General features: G+C 40.7%; 1 protein-coding gene across 1 annotated transcript; it reads left to right on the top strand.

Annotated features, from left to right (window-relative positions):
- The first annotated feature begins 1,665 nt into the window (after positions 1–1,665).
- On the top strand, positions 1,666–8,520 carry dlc (deltaC). Its single transcript, XM_023812183.2, has 9 exons — positions 1,666–3,449; positions 3,544–3,783; positions 3,901–3,958; positions 4,152–4,409; positions 4,960–5,321; positions 5,435–5,651; positions 6,158–6,842; positions 7,129–7,246; positions 7,373–8,520. The coding sequence occupies exons 1-9, from the start codon at positions 3,399–3,401 to the stop codon at positions 7,376–7,378; spliced, it is 1,995 nt and encodes a 664-aa protein (XP_023667951.2). The 5' UTR covers positions 1,666–3,398; the 3' UTR covers positions 7,379–8,520.
- The last annotated feature ends 2,721 nt before the right edge of the window (positions 8,521–11,241 follow it).

Here is an 11,241-nt window from a genome sequence, read left to right as displayed (position 1 = left end):
AGACCAGGGACCAAATTTGCGTTTATTGGTGTCCTGTGCCTTGTGCCTCTAACACCTCAGCAAACTGCATTCCGCCTTACCCCCCCCCCAACTCTTTTGCCTCTACAATATTACACCGGAGGCAGACAACACGTCGCACCTTAGAATTAAAGGGGGGCTGCACCATTTGGATCTTCGGCACGTGGAGAGTTTAAGTGCCGGGTGCCTGCATACCCCGCTGACGATGCAAATGGCAGGCAGCAGTAACACTCCTTACAGCCGCTTTGCATGAATATCTGACGGTTCGCACGTGTCAGATACTGCATGTTATTCCTCCGGAACTCTATGACGCATTTTACTCATGTAGCATTTTTTACCTATTAGGCTGTCAGTTGCTGAATCTAACTGAACATTTAGCGGATAACAGGCCTTCATTACAGTTTGGTACGGAATTATTTCAGCATTCTTTAGCGCATTTCTTGTTCATTTTGATTTCTTCAAAACATGTTTCTTTGTTCCATTGCCTGTGCACCTGAGCCTCCAAAATAGCAAGTGATCTTGAACGAAACTCTAACTTTTGCATAACTACAGATGCCACCTAGAATAAATCTTTAATTTAAAGTTGATTTATCATGAATATAAAACTGATTTCCCTTTGACGAGTTTTTTGTATTATTAATGTTTGCTCACGCTAGTAGTCAAAATTGTGCCATATGCTTTTCCCAACAACAGACGCATGAACGCATAGATAATATTTGTAAAATCATACATTGGACGATTAAATAAGTAACCGTAGCAATAGTTGAATAAAGTTCTGCAGTCTCTAAAAACTTGAAGTGTTTCCAGTTTTGGCCATCAGTGTAAATAGCCAGCTTCGTCCTAATGGCATTCAATAGCTTTAGGATTACCATGCATACACTGTTCAGTCACATTGTTCAGAGCAAAGATTAATTTGCTTCTCTCTAGCTAAAAACCGCATCTTCGCTGCTGCTTGAAACTCAAGCCGTGAACGCTTCCAGTCTGGATAATGGTTCAACAAAATAATGACAATGGCGTTTCACCTATAGCCCTTTTCTCTTTTTTGTGCTGCGCTTCAGACGAAGCGTGCCTGGGATGAAGTCACTGCCAGCGGAGGCACGCGCTGCCTTCATTTGAATCATAAAAGAAAAGCGCCAAAGATGAGCAACAGTTTGTAAAGCTTCTTTTGTCTGTCCCTAAAATCCCCGCCCCCATCAAACATACACTTTAGGGACACATTCTCATAAGAAACGCAGACATGTGGCTAGCTTGGGAAAAAAAAAGCAGACGAAACTTTACCCGGGCACACGCCAGACGCCTGGATTAATTAATCAAATGTGATAGCAATAGTAATTAAACAAATTACTAGTTATTGTCACGAAATATGCCACTTCTGCATCTTTGCCAAGCAAGTATGGAACAATGGAAAACATTTCACATGACAAAATAAATGTTGATATATATTTTATCAAACTGAGTGACATATTTGACATTTTATCACAAGAAATGTTTCTTGTATAAACTTTGTATTGCAATGGATTAGTGATGTCATGGGATGTCATTTTTTTTGTCGCTCTTATCTATTGCTGTGTCCACTTCCCGATGAAATTGAGAATTGCGTGTAGGCCTATAGTTATGACATTTACCCGAATGCATTTTTCATAATTTCTCTTTTTTTATAACGTGCTGTTAGTTTTATGCAAAAGATAAAACGGATTCAGAAATACTAGTATTATTGATTCATGCGTCTGTTGTTGAGAAAAGCATATGGCATATACACTTCGCTTGACTACAACTCGGAGTATACCTCAGGCTACCCCGAGGCCAATCGAACCGCTATTGAGCTTTATAATAGAACCCGCAACCCTTCCCATACGCAAAACAATGGCACAGATTTCGGTGGACTGACCGTCTGCCATGTCTTGGATAACAAAAGAAGCTGGGGAACATATAGGCCTACTAGGCCTATACCACCGCAGCATTTCAGAAATATACTTTGTACGGTACTTATTTAATATAGTCTAGTTATCATATACCAGTAGTCCTATTCTCTCTTGTAGTTCTCCTTAAGGTTGTTTGTTTTGGGACGTGTATCTGACATTACGTTCACTTTTACTCTGATTTCGTATTTTCTGGATTCGTTATTCGCCTTAATTTAATGCTATAGAATTTTCAGATATGCTACCGATTGACGGACACACAGTAAGTTTTCAGAGGTATTTTAAGAACAATCCCATTTAAGTGGTTATTACGTGGTGAAGCGTGCGAGAGGGACGGGCCATAGTAAAGCCAGGTGCCGTTGATTACCATACAGCTGTAAGCATGGAGCCTCAACAAAAGTAATTACCCCAAAATATAGAGCTCCCGGTGCAACCCCCCACAACCGTTCCTTAGACTTCACAGACCTAAAACCAAAACCCCACATAACAAAAGACCCCTCCGGATCTCCCGATGGCACAATAAAGGATCGCAGTCCGAAGCCTGTCGGTTTAACGACTCGCACGCGTCAGGACAATTACAATTTCTGAACTGAATAAAGGTGGGATTGGAGGGGGGCGCAACACCCTCCCCCGTGGGCCGCCTTTGAGAAATATAAAACATTCTCCGAGAATAAAGCGGCACGCGGCGCATTAAATACTGCAATATAAAGAAGCAAAGCGTGGATCTCGCTCTGTAATACCCAAGTTGTCTTTTTTTCCTCTTTAATTTTCAAAGCCACAGCTGAAAACAAATGAGAATTACATTTTGGACCACAGTAACACAGTTATGTGTGTTTTCACAAGTAATATTACAAAACAACAAAATACTCCTTATAATACTCCTGCACTTACTACTGTTTTTGCCCTGAATATTTATACCTTGTAATATAACATAAGAGAACTATTCAAACAAATATCCACATATACTCGATAAACTTTTGACGAATTCAGATAATATTATTATAAACGTAATGAAGTTTGGAAAATATTAGCATGTTTCAGAAAATCATGGAAATCAAATACCGTGAAAGAAATCACAAAGCATCCCTGTCAAATACATCAATTGCCCCCCTCTTCCTGCCTCAACCCCCCTCAGCACCCCATCCCCCATCATGTAAGTGATGTAGGCGGGCGCACGGTCAGCTATAAATGGGGCAGCACTAGTGCTGCCGCACGAAAGTGAACGTCAAAGTCCAAGTGGCACGAACGGGAAGAGAGGCAGGATATATATTTACATTTGGTGTACTCTTGATAAACACTGTTCCAATAAAAGGACTGTGGTTTTTTTTCCTTTCGGCTTTTTTATATATACATATATATGTTACTTTAAGTTTCCGTCGGTTTTACACAAGTGGAGATACTTCATCTTTACTGGATATCGAACTCCGTCTGCTTTAATAGCGGACAAAAAACAAAACTAAAATGGCTTGTCTACTACTGGCTTGTTTTTTGACGTTTATATCAGCAAACCTGGTGAGTTGCAATTAATATATAAACGAAACCATATTATTGTTTTAGACGTTTTAAACACAGTAACCTACACCAAACTTATGTTTTTTTCTTGCAGGTGGAATCATCTGGCATTTTTGAACTGAAAGTGCACTCGTTCAACACCGCCCGGAATGTCTGCAGAAAGTCCAAAGAGTGTCAGATCTTTTTCCGAGTTTGTCTAAAGCATTCGCAAAATGTGATCTCCCCCGAACCGCCATGCACCTACGGGACGGGCATAACCGAGACCTTAAGCGCTGATCCCGGCGCCGTCTCCGCCAGCACACCTATCAGAGTTCCCTTTCATTTTAAATGGCCGGTGAGTATTGTTGTTGTTATTATTGTATAAGCAATTTCTATTGTCGCTTTAACTTTAACATAGTTTGTGAATATAAAGTTAACTCTCAGCTTTACCGAGTTTTATCGGTGTTTTCAGGGGACATTTTCGCTCATCATCGAAGCGTGGATAGCCGAATCCCCCGATCAGTCCACAGGTAAGCGTTTAATTCCTAGCCATTATTCACCAGTAGGGGGTGTACTTCTTAGTTTAACCCATGGGAAACGAAATCTTATGATAAATAACAAGGGGTGTTATATTTTATTAAGATTATCCGCAGATTGAAATATGTATCAAGGAAATACCGTGCGTATTGGATGAAGTGTAACGTTTCTCGCGTTTCTCCACAGATAACCAGAATAATTTGATAAGTCGCTTGGCGACTCGCAGGAGACATGATATTGCCCAGGACTGGTCTCAGGACGTGAGTAGTGAGGACCAAAGCGACCTGCGTTATTCATACCGTGTCGTCTGCGATGAGCATTACTACGGCAACAGCTGCTCTGATTACTGCCGGCCGCGTAACGACACGTTTGGACACTATACATGTGACGAGGCTGGAAATCGAATTTGTTTGGTAGGCTGGAAAGGCGAATATTGCTCAAAACGTAAGTGGTACTTAAAAGTTGTTGTTGTTGTTGTTGTTGTTTATGTTTATTATTATTATTATTATTATTATTATTATTATTATTAATTTCTTAATTCTTTACTTGATTCGCTTATATTAAGCTAGATGTATAGAGTTGCATTAACGTAAAATAGCCAATTCTTGGTTTATGCTTAAATAAAATGCATGAATTAAACATTGTACAAACACATGCGTAGCATGAAGTGCTTCAGTGATTAGCGTGATCGGTTGCTGGGGGCATTTCTGAAGAAAGCTTCTGGTAAATGTGGAGTTTGTCGGCACTCTTTTGTTCCCTATAACAATGGGCCTGAGCATGATTTAACGGCGACACGAGCTGAAACTTAACGCGCGCTGCCTTGCGTGAAAAGAGCCAGCATGTGTTCCGTTTGTGAGCGTACCAGCTGCTTACTTTAGTACTTAACAAATACTTTATGTGTTTGAGGTTCAGAAAGGGGGGTTGGGGGCGCAGTGAGAGGAGGCCACCAGCCTAATTTCCCCCTCTCTCTTTATTTCCCGTTCTCTGACAATAGCCATCTGCTCCTCTGGCTGCAGTGACAAGCATGGTTACTGTGATTCCCCGGGTGAGTGCAAGTGCCGTTTGGGCTGGAATGGCTCATTGTGCGACGAGTGTCTGCCCTATCCAGGCTGCCTGCATGGCACCTGCGGCCGGCCGTGGCAGTGCAACTGCAAAGAAGGCTGGGGGGGCCTCTTCTGCAACCAGGACCTGAACTTCTGCACAAACCACAAGCCCTGCAGGAATGACGCTACCTGCACTAATACCGGCCAAGGCAGTTACACCTGCACCTGCAGGCCAGGCTTCAGTGGCAAGAACTGTGACATAGAAATCAATGAGTGTGACAGCAACCCCTGCAAGAATGGAGGCAGTTGTAATGTACGTGTAAATATTTCAGTTGAATGGCTAACATAATCAAATCAAAAATATTTTTTTTGTTTGTGGCCTGCATGTATTGTAAGGGATATGCTTTTTCCTCCCCCCCCCCCCAGGATATGGAGAATGACTACACCTGCACATGCCCCCAGGGCTTTTATGGGAAGAACTGTGAGATTATTGCCATGACTTGTGCCGATGGGCCTTGCTTTAATGGGGGCACCTGCACGGAGAACACGAGCGGGGGGTACTCCTGCCGCTGCCCCCCCGGCTACATGGGATTCAATTGTGAGAAGAAAATTGACCGCTGCAGCAGCAACCCTTGTGCTAATGGTAAGTGTGACATCTCACGAGATGGACCGGTGGGGGGGGGGGGAGGAAACGGGACAGCCAGTGAACCTGAAAGAGTATCACGAAACCTGATCTGCTTCTTTGCAAATACCTCCTGAAACGGAATTTAACAAACGGTGTCTTTTGGCTGCGACTAGGAGTTGGACCATTTTGTCTTTGATATAATTGGACCGGACATCGAAACCAAAGCGGTATAAAATTAACCTTGATGCCGACATCCCACATCAGGTCTGCTGGAAAAAAAAACCCAAGAAAATAGAAAGCAGTCTTGTACTTGAATTATTGACCATTCAGAGCGATAAAATAGCAGAACTGAATTTGATATGGAGCAGCATTCTTTAGGTTAAATGTATAATTGTACTACACTCTTGTGTATAGGGTGACTGACTGCTGCATCATATAATTTTGTAGCTCAAGAGGTCAGATGGGTGAAGTGAAGACCTCTTACTAATGGCTTTGGTTAACAGTCTGCTTTGTCTTTTCTGCAGGTGGTCAGTGCCTTGATTTGGGCCACAGCGTACTGTGTCACTGTCGACCAGGCTTCACTGGTCAACGCTGCGAGACCAATATCGATGACTGTGCCCGTAACCCATGCCAGAATGCTGGCACATGTGTGGATGGCATCAATGATTACAGCTGCATGTGTACCTTGGGCTTTAAAGGGAAAGACTGCAGTGTGAGAGAGAATGCATGCAGTGCTTATCCTTGCCAGAACGGCGGCACGTGTTATACCCATTTTACCGGTCCTGTCTGCAAGTGCCGTCCGGGATTCATGGGCTCTCGTTGCGAATTCAGCTTCAAACCTACTCTGCCTCCCATCGACACACTGAGCAAGAGTTTTCCGTTGGCCCTTGCTGTCTCCTTCAGCCTCGGCCTCATTACCTTAACGCTAGTGGTGTGCGCCGCCGTTCTGATACTGCGGCAGATGAAGAAGAACCGCAGTAGCCCGGGTACATCTGTTCGCAACGATCTGGACAATATCAACAACAGAGGCCCGCCATTCTGTAGAGAGAAGGAGGCCTTCCTTATCCCTGGTGGCCCTTACAAGGTCTCCAACAAGGATGCTGAGCTCAGCTCCACAGACGGCACTAATGACCAGGCTGGTTTTAGGCATAAACGACTGGACCGCAACTTGGCCCGTGCGGAGAATCACGCCAAGAGCAAACTGGACCTGTAAGTAATGATGCTGGTTCATTTTTGAGACGTATTTTTGAAGGTGCTTGTTCCTCTAGTTTTAGCTTCTTGTTCAGGGCGTAATTGCTTTAGTCGCTTGCACATTTCCAGTTAATCTAGCATGAAAATATAGATGAAAAGGCAAAATACACGGGTTTGTGACCATGATAGAGTGTGAGATCCATAGCATAAGGCTGAGCCTTGGATCAGAAATGTGGGACAAAGGGATAATGTTGTGCAATAAAGCGAACGAGATAAATGACCTGTCATGCTACATTTCTTCCAGAAAGAAATCCGACTCCTCTAGCGTGTTGGTTCCCACAAAAAGCTTCCTAAAAGACTGCTTGTATCATCCAGTATATATAATTCCTGAACAGATGGAACAGTGCATTTTTGCTACTGAGGTAAGCTTCTTCCGGTTTTTACATTTTCTTTTTAAGCAGATTTTTTGAGCGACCAGTCATTGTCATGTTATACTGGTGTTTCTAGACCTCTAAGTGATGATTTTAACATATTCTTGTTTTCCGTAGGTGTAAGAGTTTCAAAATCGAGAGAACCTCAGCCTTAATGGAAATTCTCCTAGGATGTTTACATTTTTGGAAAGACATATAATTAAGAACTTAGAGTTTTGGCTATATCCATCAACTTTTTAATATTTATTAATTTATTTATGCTGCTCATTTTTAAAAGGACTACTTGCAGAGGACTAAATCTGTTCTGTAGCAAAAAAGAGGGGGTAGGAAGAGAGAAGGACCACAATATTTTGGCCGGAAATATTTGCACTACTTTTTCCCATTTTCCTAAACACCGAAAATAAAAAGAAGAAATAGGAAATGACATTTCACCCAAGATGCATAGAACCAAGGATTAAAGTTTTTACGTCTGCAACCTCAAAGATCAGAATCTCAGCATGGTGCCTTTCGCTCCAATTCTCTGAAAGAAAGGGGTCTGTGATCCCAGTTGTTGAAACCAAACATTTATTTATTGAAAAAAAAATTGTCGTGCTGGGGAAAAAAAAATGTCCATCCATAAGTAAGATTGTGGTGTACGAGGACTGATTTTTATAAAAAGTCAAAATACGGAGATTTTTGCCTAATCGTGATTATAATTCTGTAGGAGATGTATATGTAGAGACTAAATATTTTTGTATACAAACCAGCATTTGGGAGTATATATTTTTATACATACGGAGCACCAGCTAGCTGTGAATTAACGTCTCCTTCCATGTACAAATGTTTTGTACTTGACTTCAGCAGGTGCTGTTTTATTCTGTGTGGACATATTTTGTCCAGTATGGGTGAATTTGTACTAAGCTTATTATACTCGAGAGAAGCATTTAATTAACGACAGTATCACTGTTCATTTGTACTGTGTTTTGGTTTCTCAATATGGCCAGTATGATGCCTCGAGCCTTAAGTGATCCACGGAGGACTCAGTGGGGCATTTTTGTCTTGTTTCTTTTCATTTTAAAACCAAATAGACTATTTTAAAATTGTTTTCCTAATTTTTTATAATCTCTTTATTTAATTTAATAATGCAATGTGTATATAATATTCTTTCCATATAATTTAATTCTGTAAATATGGTGTATTTATGAAGAGAATTGTATATATGTCTATGTTATCAAACAAATTCAGAAACATCTATTTTTCCTAAAAATAAACTGAAGAATACAGAACTTTCGTTCGTGATTCTGTCTCTGGATGCACGCATGGCAGATTAGGGTTACTTCCACTGGAATGTTGACACTTCTGGACTTTCTCTGACACCATGGGAACTCGCATACTTTGGGGAAACCTACTGCAAAGAGAGAGCAGCAGCATTTTCCTGTGCTGATTGCACATGGCTTTTAGCTACCGTAAGGGCACCCAAACAAACTTCAGTGCTTAGTCAACCTATGACATCATCCCGGTAAGGCCCACCCTTGCTTGCAGGGCTGCTAATTCCTCCAGTTTGTGGCTATTATGTGAAAATCAAGCTGCCTTTTACACATTACTAATTTTTTAGACCCCCTGGTTTTGGTAGATTATATGCGGGGTGTAGAATTATTGCTGTGGTCCAGTACCATACAATATGAACAGCACCTACTGCTGATATTGCAGTCATTGTAACCTATATATCGAGGATCTGACATTGTCTTTACACAGTATTTTGGACTGATTTTATGGATCCATCATTGTTGGTGTGTTGTTCAAGTGCAAGGTAGGAAACCAGCCAAACCGTGAGACTCCCACTACCTTAACAGGTACCACAAATTTTAGTGGTTACCAATATTTAGTTTTTGCTAAAATGTACAAGATCCATCAGGTTGTTTTGGAGCAATCAGCAATGTTCTTTCTGAGAGCAACTTTTTTTCCCTTGTCTAACCCGTGAGTGCCGTAACTATTCATCTTGCTGAGTTTTATTTCGCAAACCTACGTGACGAAACTTAACTGACTGGTTTTACTACCCTTTTAAACTTTGTCCATATTAGCTCATTGATTGCGGTAACTTTAACTTGATTATTCCTAATTCTAATTAATTCAATTTTCATTGACATATGCATCATTTCCTTTGAACAATGCAATAGTTTTTTGTTTGTTTGTTTTAACATAACTCCCTTTAATAAACAGAACTTTGTGGTTTGATTGAACATGACTTTCGGTATTACGTTTACTGAATTACATGTATGGTTTCGAAATTCCATTCATAAGCAGACAGTGGCTGACACGTTCAGGTTGCTATGGTAACCCCCAATGAGGACTTAATTGCCTCTCTGCCTCAGCTGTACTTCTGACCGTCATACGATCCACCTGTGTGATTGGCTGTTCGATGATTTGATTATTAACTGCTTACAAAGTGCGCCGAATGTCAGATATTTAAGTTTTTTTTTTCACTGAGAAAAAGAAAATGTTTTGGAGACACTGACAGCTATACAGCTACTTATTCATTTGTTCCATGAAATTTAGTAATCAAATTAAATTCCATTGGCCTGTTTCTTCAGCAGTTCCATTGTAAATAATGCAGGATAAGAGCATTGCTGCTTTTATAATACTTCCATTAAGCTGACCACATAGAATAATGATTTGGATTTTGTTAAAATGTATTCTTTTTGCAGTTTAACTACTTCATTATTTGGCAGACACTCCCTTTTCCCACTTGCTGTGCTACAAAGGGCATTTAACTGGCTTTGGGCTCTGATTTCAATGGAACAATCCTTGCTTACTATACAGCTGTAGTATTTCATTGCATGTGTCTTAAATCCTTGCTCAGGGCTGCAAAGTCACCTCATACCACCAATCTTTCATACCGACCATCCCAACACTGTCTGTCTTGAATGACTTTGATACATGTTCTATATCTGGTGCCTTTATCTTCACTGTGGTTTTCTTTTACAGTGGTTGCTAAGCGACAATCTGGACTAGTGTCGAACTTTCTTAACGCAAAAGCCTTAAGTTAGAGATACAGGAATGCAGATTCTCTGGTAGGTGTCCAATTGTGTACTTTTTCCTGATTCTCTCGTCACTGTTCAAATAACTTGACATTTTAAATCATATGGATTTTTTGCCTCTTCTTCAGTCAATGTTTTTTTTTTTTCCTGGCCTGTTTTGAAGCTGTGTTGGAGTAATTAAGATTGGTTGGTGTATTAATGAGTTTGGGGTGAAATCAGTTCTTTCCTGCATAAGTAGCACTGAAACACAAAACGTCAAAGCACAGCGGGGGAGTGTTTCGTATGAATATGTGGTTCCCTAAGGAGGAGAGATGAGATACGAGCATGGGCACCTGCCAGTGTGGGAATGATACTGGTCAGTCATGCTCAGCTGGGCGATACATTTACTGGCCCCACAAACTGTACTGGGATGAGGCTTATAGTTCTGTATATATGAACCCATCCCAAATATAAATTGAGTGCTCACAGAAAGTCTTGGGACACTTGCTTAATTCTGGTAAAATGTTTCATAACATAAGGCCTTAGACAAGCAATGTTTAACATATCTTCACATATCTTTCACACAGACATTTTCTGTTTATTAAGTATCATTTTTTTGACTGGCTTGTTCAGCTCTGTCCTTGCCGTTTCGTTGTTAATTGCAATTGTCACTGGCTGAAGTGTCGCAAGATTTTCTGTGAGCACTGTATGCACGTGAATTAAATGTGGTATTCTTCTGAGATAACTTAGGATAAAGATGATCATAGTGTATCTTTGTATTTGTATATGGAAATCAATTTTAATCCAGTTGCTGTAGTTCTATAATGCTACAGAAAATCTTTAAAAAGACGCCCTCTTAAAAAATGAAAGTTATCCTTGATCCTTTTAGTCACAAACATATTCCAGAAAATCAGCAAAGTGTTTCTTTATGCCATGATATGATGTTATTTTAAAAGTATAAAGTTTTAATGTTGGTATTTATCGACAATG

Source organism: Paramormyrops kingsleyae, chromosome 17 (assembly GCF_048594095.1).
Source record: "Paramormyrops kingsleyae isolate MSU_618 chromosome 17, PKINGS_0.4, whole genome shotgun sequence".
NCBI classification, from domain to species: Eukaryota; Metazoa; Chordata; class Actinopteri; order Osteoglossiformes; family Mormyridae; genus Paramormyrops; species Paramormyrops kingsleyae.
The sequence above is the reverse complement of the archived record's forward strand: the minus strand, read 5'-3'. Positions and strand labels throughout refer to the sequence as shown.